The sequence below is a fragment of the Montipora capricornis genome, chromosome 7 (assembly GCF_036669925.1).
Source record: "Montipora capricornis isolate CH-2021 chromosome 7, ASM3666992v2, whole genome shotgun sequence".
NCBI lineage: Eukaryota > Metazoa > Cnidaria > Anthozoa > Scleractinia > Acroporidae > Montipora > Montipora capricornis.
Genome location: NC_090889.1, coordinates 15,639,237 through 15,656,736, shown reverse-complemented (window position 1 = coordinate 15,656,736; position 17,500 = coordinate 15,639,237). Strand labels below are relative to the sequence as shown.

At 38.3% G+C, this 17,500-nt stretch overlaps 1 protein-coding gene across 9 annotated transcripts in view; it reads left to right on the top strand.

Annotated features, from left to right (window-relative positions):
- The window catches only part of LOC138058286 (uncharacterized), a 187,620-nt gene that overhangs the window by 22,941 nt on the left and 147,179 nt on the right, over positions 1 to 17,500 (top strand). For 7 of the 9 annotated variants that reach the window (XM_068904210.1, XM_068904211.1, XM_068904207.1 and 4 more), the window contains 7 exons: positions 3,164 to 3,230; positions 6,350 to 6,514; positions 8,101 to 8,222; positions 8,972 to 9,116; positions 9,912 to 10,082; positions 10,367 to 10,537; positions 11,771 to 11,944. In XM_068904210.1, coding sequence (XP_068760311.1) covers positions 3,164 to 3,230; positions 6,350 to 6,514; positions 8,101 to 8,222; positions 8,972 to 9,116; positions 9,912 to 10,082; positions 10,367 to 10,537; positions 11,771 to 11,944 — 1,015 coding nt within the window. Of the gene's footprint in view, positions 1 to 3,024; positions 3,231 to 6,349; positions 6,515 to 8,100; positions 8,223 to 8,971; positions 9,117 to 9,911; positions 10,083 to 10,366; positions 10,538 to 11,770; positions 11,945 to 17,500 lie in introns of those variants that run through there. The other 2 variants (XM_068904203.1, XM_068904204.1) reach the window with 2 other exon arrangements.

Below are 17,500 nucleotides of genomic sequence, written 5' to 3'. Positions count from 1 at the left end.
ATCCTATCCTGAGAATTCGGACTCAAGTGTATTAAGGCTTGACCAGCCTAATTATTATGCATATTTTTATTTGAAGGGAAGGCATTTGTCCCGGACCTATGAAACTTGGCAGGCAGTTAGTTATCGGTATTGTTATAACTTTTCCAAAATATGCCGTACCACATTCTTGTCACGTGACCCGAAATCAACTTATAACAGTTATATTTTTTACTCAAAAATGGGGAACATTCAGCTACATTATATCAATCTTGTTTCTTGATTATTCGATGACCCCTTCTAAGGGCTTTGTCATGCCGCCTTTTAATCATGTCCACATGTTAAGAGCAATGAACAATTGAGGAAAATAGGTCACGTGACATGATAAACATCCAAATATCTTAAAAGGTAAATACGGAGTACCACATTAAAAGGCGACATTCGATAGGCACAGTTGTACTAAACGTGTTAATGCCAAACGTTTTCAAAATTTTGAAGTATAAATGTTCCCCATTTTTGAATAAAGGATATAAACGTTATAAGTTGTTTTAGGGTCACGTGACCAAAATGCGATACAAAATATTTTGGCGAATCAATAACAGCACCGATAAAAAACTTTCTGCTAAGCTTCATAGACATTGGACAAACGCTTTACTTCAAATAAAAATATGCATAATAATTAGATTGGTCAAGCCTTAATACACTTGAGGAGTGATTTAGGAGAAAAACTGCTGAGCCGGGTGTCAAGATCGAGTTCCCCTGTTTCGTCTATTTTGACGATCGCAGAGCCGAGCAATGTTGTAATCTTTCCAGTTTGAAACGCTTTTCAAAATATATCGCAAAAATGTTTGATGATATAAAAGCTTGTTCCTATGCGACCCGCCTCTAAGTAGACAAATGAAGCTCAAGTAGACCACAAGTTAATAAATTTTAATGACTTGTGGAGCGAAACGGTTGTCCAGGCTACTACTACTGCTACTGCTACTGCTACTACTACTGCTACTACTACTGCTACTGCTACTAGTACTACTACTCACTACAGTTCCCAGTTGATGATGCATAATATCTTTCATTTATTATTCCACTATTATTCCATTTTACCATATTTGGTCAAGAAAACGCGCAAAATATGACACGGTAAGACACTGTAGTGTCCAGCTTTGATCGGTTTAGAACAGAGCAAATACGAACGGAACGGGAGTTTTTCAATGAAAGAAGTTGTTTTCAACAAGATGCAAAGCCTGAGAATTTAGCTTGTCATCACTTGCTGTTTGCATTGTTCGCACGCGCCCTGAAGAACAGATTTTGCATTTTTTTTAAAAACACCCTTACCAAATAAAATTGAAGCAAAATAACACCTTTCTGTAGTGGAATAATAAATCTCTTATTCGATGATTTAACATGTAACACTCGTGGACATTTTGCTCATTGCTCGTAATACTACGCAACTCGCAAAATATCCGCGCGTATTATCAGTTAAACCATCGAATAAGATGTATGTAATTCTCACATTACTTGCTTGGGTGGTTGATTGGTTGCATCGCCGATATGCCTTAATGTGACCGCGATGCAGTCAACACAAGCAACAAGTTTGCGTGGTTTCTCAAGCGCCACAACACTGAATATTTCTGTTACTGCGAATTCATTTTATGATAACTAAAGTGGAAACGTTCTAAAAAACAGCCTAATACTACTACTACTACTACTACTACTACTAATCATCATCATCATCATCATCTCCAAATTCATAGACCACTATTAGGACTTAAAAATGGAAGTGCAGAAGACCCGGAACTATAGAAGAGTATCTGTTATCCCTATTGTAATTGGAGCCCTTGGGACTGTGAGTAAACACCTAAGGATGTGGATCAGCAAGTTGAGACACTAGGAATCATTGCATTACTCGATCCATAAAGCTTGTTTGTTAGGAACAGCTAAGATCCTCAGAAGGACTCGAAACTCCCACGGCTATATATAGGAGATAGCTTGATGTTTCGGGAATATAGCCACCTATAGGTGTGAGACATCATCATCATCATCATCATCATCATCATCATCATCATCATAATAATAATAATAATAATAATAATAATAATAATAATAATAATAACAATAACACAAAGCTTGTTTGTTAGGAACAGCTAAGATCCTCAGAAGGACTAGAAACTACCAAGGCTATATATAGGAGATAGCTTGATGTTTTGGGAATATAGCCACTTATAGGTGTGAGACGTCATCATCATCATCATTATCATAATAATAATAATAATAATAATAATAATAATAATAATAATGATGATGATGAATGATGATGATGATGATAAGAATATTGCTATTTAAAGAATCACAATTAGGAAGAAGAAAGAGCATGCGCACCTCAAAATAATCGGTGTTCTGGTAAACCTTGGAACTATTGCAGAAGGCCGCATTGGAAGCCTATTCGGAAAATGTCCTAAGCCCATAACTATCCAACCTGTGGAATTTCTTTGATAACGATAATGATAATGACATTGTCATCATCCTCAGGTACTTCCTTTTTTGCGTGCAGGGATGGCGCAATGGTGAGAGCACTCGCCTCCCACCAAATACCAGACTCGGCGTCATATGTGGGTTGAGCTTTATTGGTTCTCTACTCTGAATCGAGAGGTTTTTTTCCGGGTACTCCGATTTCCCTCTCTCCTCAAAAACAAACATTTGATTTGATTTCAAATAGTGTCTCAGCGCTGTTGCACTTGACATTTCAATAAAGTTCTTTATTACTATTTTTATTATTATTATTATTATTATTATTATTATTATTAATGTACTCACGTTTTTACTAGTGCTACGTAGTCAAATATCCAACGGCGGGGAGTTCCGTCAATTTTAAATCACAGACATCAGAAAGGTTGGCGTATATTTCTGCCAGAACTTTTGAGAATTTCGCAGCCCTTTCTATTTTGTTTAACCCCGCAATATTTTCGTTGTGGGAAGTTGCCTTAGCGAAATTTAATATCTTTAATCTACTTGTCTTACTGTGGTTTGTGTAGGCTGTTCTTTAGATCGTTGTCGCTTTAGTTATAAAATGAGTTCGCAGTAACAGAAATATTCAGTGTTGTGGCGCTTGAGAAACCACGCAAACTTGTTGCTTGTATTGAGATTTTTTTTCATGAAACCTCTTTTTGTGCATTATCCTGCCTATGCAAAGATGGCCACATTGATGTTTGTCTTCCTTGCTGTCTTCGTGAGAAAACAAGTTGTGGCATATACAAAAGGTAAATTGTTTATAAGTGTGATTGTGTGCTGAGTATACTCGTGATGTAACGTAAAGAGCATTTTTGGATGTGCTGAAATTGACTGGCAAGGATCGTTTTTCGACCTCACTTTCTAAAAGTGATCATACAGTATTAATGCTTAAGATTTCAGGGATTTTAGGAAGCAAACTGGTTCTTATGGACGGACAACTTTATCTTCAAACAACAGCTGACTAGTGTGACACCTGTGTTTTGACTCTTTACGATTAACAGAGGGGAATTAGGACTTTGCGAGCATATCTTTCTTCTTGATGCTCTTATGCTCCACCGACGCTTGGCCTATTGCCCGCCGAGTAAACTGCTTTTAGTGAATAACTGAAATGATGAAATGTTTTCATTCGGAGGTGGTCGGTAATTGAATTATATTTCATCAGCTAGAGTAGCATTATGCATTATTTTAGCCCTAAACAATTTGGAAAATGAAAAAAAAAATGTAACTTTACTTGACTTGAGTTCAGTTTTTCATTTTTAACTGTGTTCGCAGAGTTGTTTAGAGATGCGTTGAATTCATCAATCACTGTGGATTAGTGATTTTTTTTGCCTGTTGAGTTCTTACTTCATTCTGCATATGATAAAACTTAAGATTAATCAGATGCAAACTTTGAAAAACAAGATTAATTAAAATGCCATCATACCAACCATTTTCGGAATCTCTTCTCTTAATTAACTGAAATTGCTTTAAACGACATTTCTTACAACCCATGTCACTGATTCAGTTAAGGATGAGAGTGCTTTTTTTTGTTTATAAGAACATTTTTCTTCGTAAATACTATTTTTCTTTGGCCTTCTTAGCTTCAGAAGGAACAACACACAGGCAACGTTGAAAAAAAGGTGATATAAACGCACCCTTTGAAATCATATTTGAAGTTGAAGTTAAAGGTTTATTATTAAATCACATTGCAGCGGCTGCTCCAGCTGAAAAACGTAATATTTACAATCTTCTTACTTAAAAACACTATATTACAATCTTACTAAAATACAAAAATGATATGATGAAATGATTCATAAGTGATAAATATGACATAAATATAATATCTACTAGTAATAACACTTAATCTAAAATATTTAACATTAGTTTGCGAGTCTACGCATATTTGACTCAAAGTTTCGTATGCTTCAACATACGTAACAGGAATCCGACCGCATCCAGTGATATTTCACAGTTGTAGCGTATTTGATTCTTCTTGTGTGCCTGACCGTTTTTTAACGTCTCAGCTCTTAGCCGTACGCACTTAAACCACCAATTAAGTGAAGCGGCGTGCGAAACGTTAAGTAAAATTTAAGTTCAAAGCCGAGGATGCGTATATTTCTTCTCATGTTTGTCCTCGCTGTTGGTTTTAGTTCGTCGTAAAGGTAAGATGGATGACCAAAGGAAATGAGAATTTACGACATGGTTTACTGATGTGCTGCGTACGGCGCAGGAGAGGTTGAAAACTATCGGTGACCATGAGAAGAATCTAGAACGCTACAACAAAATATCACTATCACTGGATGTCGGGTTTTTGTGATTATGTCTTGAAGAATACGATTCGTTACGTAAAATACTGTAACAGTTTCAATGGCTGATGCGTTACACCGTTGCTTGTGTGTTGTTCATTCTTCTTCGATTCATTGCCCGCAAAATAGTAATACATGTACTAAGTCAAAACGTGAACCGTGACAAAAACGGGTCCTTGAGAAAGGCATGGTGCGTTACTTTTATTGGAGGCAGTGGAGTTCTTTCAGATTGTTTATGTGCAAAGCTCGTTAATTATCTGTTTCCATGAGTGGCAAGGAAATTTATGTTTTCTTGTATTTTATATCAGTCTGTGCGCTCCGATTGGTCCATTGGTCCTGGTACTTTCTTTTTTCTTTGTTTCCTGTGAGTGTTGAAGTAGTAATCTTTGAAAGTATAAACAGCTCACAATCACGGAGATTCAGACTGTAAAGGAAGGATCGGCGACGCCACAGAGAGGACAAAAATTTGAGGCTTGTGCCAAGGCGACGCTTAGAGTTGGGTCGTTGCAAAGATGTAATAACCTCTTACTAACAGAGCGCGTGGGCCGTAATGGGGAATATTGACTCGAGATGACCAAGGGCCAATATTCCCAGTACGGTCCCGAGCATTTGAGTTTGGTAAATAGTTTATTTCTGAGTTGCTGTTTGCCTCGGTTTCAAAGCGAGTCCTGGTGCAAAACCATTCAAATCGAAATGAGCTAGTGGTGTATTTTCATGCAAATCAAACTCAATATCATTTGAATGGTTTAGCACCAAGATTCGTTTTGAACCAGAGACAAACAGCAACTTGGAAATGGCCTATCGTTTATTATATGGTATCGTTTCTTTGGGCGATTGGACTGCGTCTTCCATCAGCGAACTTTGAACGGTAACCTTTTACACGTAAAACTAAATTCCGCTTCCTTTAATTGTACTTCTGGGATGAAAAAAAAATTAAATTCCCTATTGAAAAACTTTTTGCGTTTCGCTCAACTTAAATTTCTCGCGAGACAGAAAAAATACGGTAACGGACCCTTTCCGTTGTAATGGTCCGTACTGTAAAATCCTGAATGAAAACCATGTTCCGAGCCTGATGAGAATTGCTTGTCATCTAATAACTGATGAGTGGTGAAAAAAAGGTAGACGAATTGACAACTGGATGTATGAATTGTCAGCTTTTGCCGATCAATGAATCAATCAATCAATTGATTACTTAACTATTTTGGATGCGTACGTGATAAAAGTTACCACCTGAAATACCTAACCGAAATAATCAGCAAATTTGAAGACTGAATTACGTGCTGTTTCTTTCTTTTTTTCTTTTTTTTTAATTATGACTTTTTTAAATATTCAGTGTAGATCTGTTATTAGAGTCGATGTTCTCTTTAACATTTGCTTAACGACCCGTTTCTCTCTCCCTACCTCCACCAGATATCTGAATCTTATATCTTTCTCTTTCTCTCTGTCTGTCTGTCTTTCTAAATAAAACTTAGCAAATGTTACAATTTACAATTCAGTCCCTTACCGCTAATCAGCTACATTAAGCGCGCTCCTTTATGCTGTACAATTGTTAGGCAAACTCTAATTCACTTGGCATTGAATAGGTCCCGGATGTGGAGCGCTTCTCACTGGTAACATTGTTGACAAGACAGTTGTAGTAAAAGGATCAGTCAACTCCAGCTTCGACGGAAAACGTGCGTTCCTTAACAGTTCCAATGGGTGGTGTTCCGCCGACGTGGACCCGAATCAATATCTAATAATCAAATTAGGTAAGAGTTAACACAAAGAGGATTTTGCAACATGCAATATTATATTCCGATTCAGCTACAAGGAGAAATATGGGTGCATATGTCGTTGTTGTTGTTTTGTCTCGGTTCACAATTTTTTAAACCAGTTCAATTTTGGTTTTCCTTTGTTTCAGATAATGATAATGAATATTAGACAAAGAAAAATGAAAATTGAACTGCTTTGAAAAATTTAATACCAGGAAAAATTACAAAAATTACTACTTATTTTTGGTAAAAAAAAAAGAGTGCATATTTTTGACCATCTAATGCAATGGCACTAAACCTCGGACGGAAGAAGTACTCCTGGACGATAAAACGAGAAGCTTCAACATGACTATGGTCCAGTTATACAAACAATTTATGAAACTCTGCTCCTCATGTAACTAACAGAGAATTTACCCAGCCCCAACCTAAAAACCGAGGCTAACCCTAACAGTTAACTTAATTTTGGAAAACGGAAGCGAATGTTGCGACTTAACGGGACACGTCGTGTTGGATATCAAAATTGTGCGTGAATCAGATTAGTAACGTTTACACTGGAATTCTGGACATGAAAGTGTGTTTCTGCCTAAGGTGGCTTACTACAGTTTTCCGAAGGAAAAGATCAAGATTTTGTTGAAATCTGTGAAATTAAAGCAACAGGATGTCTCTTCTGAAGTGTTAGTCACTGCAATTGATGTAAAATGGAGGGGGACTGGAAACTAGAAATTTCAACGGCCGTTTTCTCAAAAACTAGCCGTATGACCCCACCTCGAATTTTCAGGATTTCCTTGGCGAGAAAAATAATCATGTATCATAAATGTGAATGACAGGAAAATGATAAATATAGTGACCGAGCTCCTGGAGCGGGAACTCGACTAGACATTTCAAAGGCCTTATTCTCAAAACCTAGACCTTACGACCAGGGTTAAAAGTTTGGGAATTAGTAAACAATATGAAGACGAAAGCGTCAACATATTTTTTAAAAGATCTATCGGACAGTTTTTCAGTTATTATCAAACTATACGAAAATCGACGTTTTTGCCATTTGCAAAAAATGTGTCTGAATGATTTTATTATTTATATTTATACATGATTGTTTTTCTTGCTAAGGAAATCCTGAAATTTCAAGATGGGGTCATACGGCTGGTTTTTGAGAAAAAAAATCCTTTGAAATTTCTAGTTTCCAGTCCCCCTCCATTTTTTCTTTGGAAAACTGTAGTAAGCCAGCTAAAAGGGGCTATGTCACGTTATTTTAGGAGGTTAAGGGAAATCTTTGGTTATTCACGAGTTTAAAACTGGAAAAGGTAATGTGGAATTCCTTTTCTGATAAAATTATCGTTACATCACAAACAAGATGATTCTGAGCAAACACGGGTGATTTGCCATAAACTTGAAAAACGTTGGGCCGATATTGCAATCCGTTTCAATCTTGTCCATTTGTGTCCATCCATGCTTATCTTTCCCTTTGTTGTATTTCTTTTATGCAATTTTTATCTCACCCACGGGATCCCTTACATCCTTCATAAACTGGTATTCAGGAAGAGGCTTGTGTTAATTTGATTTCTCACTGTTTCATTCTTCTGCAGCTAAGCCTGCTACTATTACACGGCTTGATATTCAAGGTCGAAGTTCAAGTGACCAGTTTGTCAAGACGTTCACGTTGGGTTACAAAAGCACAAAGGACCAACCACACTTTTATTATTTGGAGGTTTGTTTCGCTGACCAAAGAATAAAGAAGAAATCACATGATGAATAAAATGTATTTTATGACTCAATGATGATACATGCACACTCGATTAGAATCCAAATTCTCTTGGGAGGCCGTAGAGCCTGTGCTCTCGCAATAGTTGCCTACCATGCTCGGTTACTGAGCCAAAGGAAGAAGTCCCCAAACAAAGCTGACAGCTGAACTGACATGCTTACTGCTCTTACAATGCGAAATCATGGAATTTTTGCAATTGGAGCATAGTAATTTTAAATGGTATTTGGGTAGGATGTATTTTGATGGCCCTGTCTGATCATAACGCAGGAAGGAATTTTGATTAAGGAATGAGTTTTGTATGCATTGTGTTGTGCTGGCATGATTTTCCTAGAATTATTAGCTAGCATCATTTAGTGAAGCGTCAATTCCTTTCGCGTTTGAAAGCCAGTGCCTCTAGCCACGAATCAATGGAGGAAGCATATTCAAGGCCACTGTTGTGAAGTAGCATTTTAGAGATTCACTTGAATGAACAAGACATACGAAGCAAACGTCAATTTAACAGATCAGTCAGTATCAAGCTATATAACGGAAGTGAAAGGAAGGATTAAATACTACTCTCCCTATAACGCGCCACATTGACTGAGTTTGATCAGAAATTCATTTATTCCTTGGCATTTCTTGACCAATAGAGCCTTGCCGAATTGATAACCATTCACAGGATTAATGATGTTTTTGGTTGCTTAATTATTTATCAGAAAAAGTTCTTTGCAACACCTTCATCTGGAGATGAAATAGTCCACTTTCAAGTTAACACCACTGTAATGCATGCCGTGGCATTTTATCCCAGTGATTGGAATGGACATATTTGCATGAGAGTAGAACTTTATGGGTGTGTTCGAGGTATGTCATTCTGCAGCTCAGCTCTTTCTAGAGGACATATTTCTGCTCTAGATGAATTTCCAATCCCACTGAACCAAAGAGTTATGCGTTGGTATAAATGTAGTTAACATATTTTTCAAGAATTGTGCTGTCCTTCTTCAGAGCAGTGCACCATATAGCCTTCCTGATAAACCTTAGTCCACTCTTTCAAAGGCCTTCTTGATTAAATCAGACTGATAATTAGTTGGGCTAGACTAAATGGGAAAGTTTTGAGCTTCTTTCCCTGTTTACCCATTTACCAGTTCGCACAGAGATTCAGTTACTCTCTCCTCTGAGTAAGGATTCTTCCTTTGTTTTAACAGTAAACCACTAAGTTAACCCCACAACTCAGAAATTAACAAGTAAAAACGAATATCACATGAATGAGGTCTACTCATAAGTACACAATTCCTTAAGATTAAATTGTTGCTCAAAACTATCATCATCGTCAACAACGTACAGCAAGACCAACAACAACAGTGATATAATCCGAAGATCGAGGGTTCAACTCTCACCCGCGGTACAGAGTTTTTCTCTGTTTTTTTTTTGTGGGCTCACCTCCCGATCGCTAGGGCTAAGGCTCAGGTGGAATGCAAGGGAACATATAGAATTTCAGCTTACATAATCATAGTTCGTTCGGTCAAAGAACAATCCCTTCTCACGACAACTCTCGCTTGAACGATTTCACTGCAGTCGTTTTAAACCGTATGCTTTGTATTTCAAGCATGACTTTCCACTCCTAAAGTATGCTCACGAGTATTATGATTTCTTCAACAGTAAATGGTGGCTATACTCCTTGGTCAAAATGGAATTCCTGTTCCACTTCGTGTGGCAGTGGCACCCAAGTTCGTCGCAGAGAATGTTCCAATCCAGCACCTGCAAACAATGGTCAGAACTGTTCAGGAGAATCAAGCCAGGAACGAGATTGTGTTGGAACTTCTTGCCCTGGTAGGTTTCCATGAAAATCCGCATTTGCCCATTCGTTCTTTCGTCCGTCAAAAAGCAATAATTTCATTCGGTCAAACAAGAATCCCTTCTCACGACAACTCTCACTCGAACGATTTCAGTACTTATTACTCTTCAAATTATATATGATATTACTCTTGAATGCAGACCGTTCTTAATAACAATCGTTTAAAACCGTATGCTTTGTATTTAAGCACGACTTTCCACACCTAAAGTCTGCACACGTTGTTTTCTTCACAAGGATTAAGTATAATGATTTTCCACAGTGGATGGTGGTTATACGCCTTGGTCAGACTGGAGTTCCTGTTCCAATTTGTGTGGCAATGGAATCCAAGTTCGTCGCAGAGAATGTTCCAATCCATCCCCTGCAAACAATGGTCACAACTGTTCAGGGGAATCAATCCAGGCACGAGATTGTGTTGGAACTTCTTGCCCTGGTAGGTTTCCCAGAAAATCTTCATATGCCCATTCATTCTTTCATCCATCAAAAAAGCAAGCATCTCCGGGATTTAAATCTTTTCAGTTTTGCTGTGTGGTATTTTAGGCGGTAAAACAAAAAAAAACATCCTGAGAAATCGAAACGCTTTTCCGCTAAATAATGGGCGAACGGTCGGCTGCTGTAAGGAAACTAAAGGATATAACCAACTCATTTACGTCATTATCGTCATCATCATCTTCATCTTCACCAACATTATTCGCTCATTGCAAGAGTCTATTACCCAAGAGTAAGAATCTGGTATCAGGTTTGTCCCCGTTAGCGTCAGAAAATAGTTTATTTTTAAAACCAAGTTTTGCGGGGAAATAAGCAATAAACCAAACCGGCTTTCCAGGGGTAAAGATTCTTTTTGTATTGTATTTGCATTATAACGTAGCCTTCACATTTAAATGATATGGAAATACCTGAAATAAACCGTTTTATTTCCAAAGGGTTTGAATTGATTATTGAGTTGGCCCATTGTTTATTTTTCAGCAAAATTAAAACCTGGTTTAGCCCCGTGCAAACGGACGCAACTTTGTTACAACATTGCAACTCCTTACAATGTTGGCCAACAACTCCTTACAATGTTGGCCAACAACTCCTTACAATGTTGGTCAACAACTCCTCACAATGTTGGTCAACAACTCCTTACAATGTTGACCAGCAACTCCTTACAATGTTGGCCAATAACTCCTTACAATGTTGGCCAACAACTCCTTACAATGTTGACCAGCAACTCCTTACAATGTTGGCCAATAACTCCTTACAATGTTGGCCAACAACTCCTTACAATGTTGACCAGCAACTCCTTACAATGTTGGCCAATAAATCCCAATGTTGGGAGTTGTTGCTTCCGTTTGCCGGGGCCTTAAAAATATACACTTTCCTGACGCCGATGGGGACTAAGTAAATTCAGGTAATTCTTACTCTTGCGTGATGGACCCTTGCTCATTGTAGCCTTCATGGCCACGAAAACTCTGACCGCACGTAGCCTCTTCAACATGTCAAAAAAGTCTTCTTGTCATCCACGGCAAATGTCCCTTGTCCATTCCTATATGTTTTTGAATGCGAAAATCAAAAGTTCATGCTTTGAAGCCCAAACAGATCCTTATTTTGTAAAAAAAACATAGTTGTACTCATATGATGGCCTTAAGGTCCTATGGCTAAACTTTATTTTCTTTTTATTTAACAGTTGATGGTGGCTTATCTAATTGGTCAAAATGGACCCCCTGCAGCCGAACATGTGGAACTGGCATCCAATTGCGATTTCGAAGATGCACAAAACCTCCCCCGAAGTTCGGTGGGAAATTATGTGAGGGAAACTCGTCACAAGGTCGGACGTGCCAACTGATGCGGCATTGTCAAGGTATAAAGATGCCAGTACTATTAATTAATTCCTACTGAAGAACAGGTTCATGCTTCACGTGTTTTTCTCGAATTACTACTATTTTGTTTGTATGCACGCGCAATGAGGGGATATTTGACAAACAAGCAGTCAAGTAATTAGATGCGCGCGGACTTCAGTAAATCAGTGTTACGAAGTGTCCCCTTCACCTTTTCCCCAACTTCAACATCACTCGTGTCTCGGAATACAGACAATTAACGTCGCAAAGTGTCCCCCAAAGGCTAATCCTCAATTAAGGATAAACTGCTACATTTACCCTGACGTAAAAATAAGGCTAAGCTTTAGCCTAGGCTTATATTTGCAAGTAGGCAGGAAATGCTTAGATTTAAAGGTCAAAATTGGGCTTGCATTTAATTACTTGCATTTCCGGACACAAGTGTGGCTTGGACACTTGAAGGTCTACGGCCTGAAATCATCGCTTGATAACATTTGTTCTTCCCTCTTTTCTTTTGCCAAACCATTGGAGATATGTTCGTGGCCTTTGTTGTGTCAGAAAAAATGATAAAGAAAGAAAAGTAATAATGTTAGCGGGCGGCCGTAATTACTAAAGGCAAGAGTGGTGGAAAGATTGTTAATTAACATCAGATCACTTTATGTTATAGACGCGTGGCGACACTTTTCTGAATTTCTAGTTCGTCTCCATTCAATTGTTTTTACTAGGACGAATTCAGTTGCAGTATTTTCCGGGTTTTGAAATCTACAATTAAAAAGTCCTAAAATGATTGAAATTTGTAAATTAAATTATTTTGTATTCTATTTCATGTTTGCAATAATGTTTTTTAACATAGAGGATATTACATGGCCATGTGGAGATACCTAATCGCGAACAAGTGAAATATTTTTCAACACGAGAAAACAAATTTCATATAGAAGCAGCCACGTAATATTCTATTTATTATATAAACACCAATGAAATACTAAATCATTTCACAAAAGGTATGGAAAGGTGCTATTTTCATATGTAACCATAGCAACAGTGATCTTTTCACATGTGAAGATATCATGTTTTCGCACAAAAGCTCACTTGGTATTTTATTGGTGTTTATATAATAAAGGAAACTATTAAAGTGTCCCTGTGACTAAAAAAGAGATTCACTAAGTGACCCAAGTTTTTCTTGAAAGAGCTGGATCGAGGAGAAAATGATGTCAAAAGCTCGCTAGTTTGAGAATGCAGAATTAATATGCAGCACAGGAGTTTTGGGCTTTCGGACTTTTAAACTCGTGCTTTGCATGTATAATAAGCTGCATTCACACGCTGAAATTTTCAGCTAGTGAGCCTTTGATGTTTACCACTTTTCCCTTGATCCAACCCTTTGAGGTCCAATTGATCAGTTTTGAATGTGAGTGCTGGCAGATCGTGAAATCAAAAACTTATGCTCACAGTAAATGGCCTTTGGATAAAAATCTAAACTCAAAATTTTTTCAGTCAGGTGTTAAGCAAGCACTTTCAAAAACTGAAGAAAAAAAGGAAGCGACCTTTTTTATCACAGGGGCACTTTAAATCGTATCATGCAAATTACTGGGAATTCATATCTTCTGTGTTTATGAAATCAGACTATCTAAAGTCCTTTCATTTTTGTGGCCAGTTGAATTCAACTTTCCCAGATCCAGGGAATATTCTAATGATCTTTTCTTTAAATGTTAATTGGGTCAGAAATTTGGAAATAATGGTATCCCTGCTGAATGGGTCAAAAATTCTGAACCCTTTTCCTTCCCTGTTGAATGGGGTCAGAAATTCTGAACCCTTTTCCTTCTCTGTTGAATGGGGTCAGAAATTCTGAACCCTTTTCCTTCTCTGTTGAAGGGGGTCAGAAATTCTGAACCCTTTTCCTTCCCTGTTGAAGGGGGTCAGAAATTCTGAACCCTGTTCCTTCTGTTGAATGGGGTCAGAAATTCTGAACCCTTTTCCTTCTCTGTTGAAGGGGGTCAGAAATTCTGAACCCTTTTCCTTCTGTTGAATGGGGTCAGAAATTCTGAACCCTTTTCCTCCCCTGTTGAATGGGGTCAGAAATTCTGAACCCTTTTCCTTCCCTGTTGAATGGGGTCAGAAATTCTGAACCCTTTTCCTTCTCTGTTGAATGGGGTCAGAAATTCTGAACCCTTTTCCTTCTCTGTTGAATGGGGTCAGGCTGATGGTGTAAGATCATATATTTTGTCGAACTAATTTTGCAGTTCAGAGTGAATTATGGAATGCCGCCTTGAATTTGTGTAAGGAATCTTCATCTCCGAGCAAACAGTGCAAATAAGCGGCGGTTAAAGGCAGTAATTTTGTAATTCCGCTTAGATTTCAGTTTTCCCTAGTAGCTAATTTGGCATCCTTTTCCGAACTACAGTAAGAGATTACTCCGTTCAACAAACAGTTTCTGACAAGATATGCTAGTTTACTCGTAAAGATATGGGATTTTCAGAGTTAACCTCATGGCTTTCTCCGAAAATCGCTAAATCGTAATGCCACAATTTAGTTTGGAACGCGTTATCACAGCTTAAAGTACACCAGTCCTAAACTCAAATAATTTTCGGTTACAATATTAATCTCCCCACCAAAAGCAAATGTGTTTTTTTATCTGCCGGGCAAGACACGCAAATGTATCAAGATTAGTAGTAATTTGGACCCACGACCGTGATGTCTATTCTCGATTTAACGTCACAAACTGTTTTGCATTCCTGTTTTCAAAGTAGCCGTTTGTGACGTAGTCGGGGATTGACCTTCTGAGCGCTAGCTTTCACGAGTAGTGTCACGTGACTTTTGATGTAAACAAACCTCGAAAGTTCGGACATTCGAGAAGATCGGACATACAACACACAGTGAGATGGTGTGGCGAGCGGATATGAAATGTTAGATTCGTTTTGCGTTTGACTTCGAAATGATGCAACAGAGACACTGGTCACTTCGATGGTTAGCATTTGGTGTAGGACACGATAGTTTTACACTCGTATTTCGACAGGATTGGTCAGCGCGGGTGAGTCTGGTTGTTCCATCTTCAATCGCTGGGCCGACGGAAACGAAATGCATTCCTCGCCTTATGTTATTTACGAATTTACCATTGTGTATGAAAATTGTCATAAATATTTTCACTTTAAGGTCGGTAATAAAACCGAATAAAAGTGACTTATTAGCTGCATCAGAGACAGTAGTCATTTCCACCGTTTATTGCGAGTTGCAGAATATTCTCTCGACTAAAAGGCGTGCTTCCCTTACACGTAAAAACGATTCCCGATTCCCAAAATCATAGGTAAGAAACTTGAATGGTGATCTGATCAAGGTTTTTTGCATTTTTTGCCGAAGTTATAGCAATCGAGAGGCGGAAAACGGAACACGCGGATAATGGCATGACTCATCTCAGTGACTCGTTTGTGTGTTCAAAGGACAGTCAATACACTACTAGTTGTATAGTAGTCTACACTTTGTTGTTGAGCTATAATTATATATCGTGCATACCATTGACCATGGGATCAATGCAGCGTTGAGCCAATGCAAACTGAAAATGCTTCTTCATTGAAGTTGAGGAAAACTAATAATAATAATAATAATAATAATAATAATAATAATAATAATAATAATAATAATAATAATAATAATAATAATACGCCTAGTCCCGAAAGCGGTTACAACACAAATCAATACAGATACAGTAAATTGTAAGCATAAAGTATAATAAATAGTTTATTGTTTCATGTTCTCTTTCCTTCTCCTCTTATCCCTTTGTCTCTCGTATGCATTCACATGCTGACTCTGGAACTGTAGCAAACAGGACTGCTTGCTGTTGTTAGATGGACTGATTCAGCGTTTTTAAGTTAAGGCTCAATGACAGAGGAGGCTCGATTTACACACACTCAAATCACATTTATTCGGTTTTATTACTGACCTCGAAGTGCACAAATATATAACAATTTAAAGACATGAAGGTATTCGTAATAACCAAATCTAAGGAATACATTTCGTTTCCGTCCGCCTAGGGATCGAAGATGTTCAAAACCTGACTCACCCCCGTAAATCCTGTCGAAGACGGAAGTAAGAGTGTAAAACTACTGCGTCCCACATCAAATGCTAATCATCGAAGTGACTTGTGTCTTTGTTGCATCATTTCCATGTCCAACGCAAAAAGAAACTAACATTTCACATCTGCTCGCCACGCCATCTCACTATGTGTTATATGTCCGATCTTCTCGAATGTCCGAACTTTCGAGGTTTATTTACATCAAAAGTCACGTGACACTACTCGTGAAAGCCAACGCTCAGAAGGTCAATAGACCCATGCCTCTCACATCACGAGGTCGTTGGTTCAAATTACTGTTTGTTCTGTCGCGTTTACGTAGCTTACACGGTACAGAAAAGAAACTAAATTCTGCGTAAAAACGGTGACATATGTTCCCTTTGGATGGGGAGATGTATATTAGGAACGAAAAATATTTAAGTTTAGGTGCGCTTTCAGTCCACTTTACTCAGTGAGTGATACATTTTTTAGAAGGTGGGCATACCGTAATAATGACTCTTTCCTGGCTAACTGAAAGCTTTTCCTCTTGATTGTCAAGACAGTCATTAGGAGATAGTGATAGACAACGAGGGGAACATACGTTCAACCACAGAAAATATAGTTTCTAAGCAAGGCGTATTGGTCTCTCTCTTTTTTGCGTTCGCTGGGCTGAAGAGCACGGGAAAAAAAGACCTATATCATGAGTCGAAACTCACTTTGATCCAACCGCCGTCACAACCTTGGACGGCACTCTTTAAACCGCATACCCCATGATATACTTACGCCCGCTCTGTACCCCTGTTGTTAAGTGAGCCCCGTGACACATGTCAATATGAAATATCACGTGAGGATTCGGTCGCTAAACAACCGCCGCGCATGCTCAACACAGTGAGCCTCGACCCAAGGCAGAGGTCTCTTTTCCGTAAAAGTCAACCCAGGGAACGGAAAAAAAGGAGCGCTGCTAGCAGGGAAGGCGTGTTCAGAAAAGGACTTTTTAAAGTGATCATTTATTTTCTTTATTTTCGTATTTTTAACTTTATTTTTGCAGTTCAACAGTCCTTAAATAGTGGCAAGAGAAATGACAAATACTGTAAGTAAAATATTATGTTTTCTCAAGAGCCTATTACACGAGAGTGAAAATCTGGTATTAGGTTTGTACCCATCGATGTATAGTCCTGTTCCGGGACTCCCTCTTACCTCGCCCTGAAAATGGGCCTGGAACCCAGGCGGGAAAAGAGAGAGTCCTGTATTACTTGCAGGCGCATGCTCGGAATGACACCATTTTTTCCCCCGAAACTGAGGAAAAAACCATATTTGGAAAAAGATTCCTTATTTGGGCATAGTGCTTTTACACTGGATACACGGGGATAATGTGAAAGTAAATTATAACGCCAAGTTTCTGGAGGCAATTGATTTCGCCTTCACTTTACCTTTGTGCTTAAGGCGGAACAACTGTAAGCTATTCGTGCAGTCGTTACCGGTAATGATGGTTTTGTTAAACCTGCAACAGGATTTGGCAAGTCTGTTTGCTTCATGGTTGTTC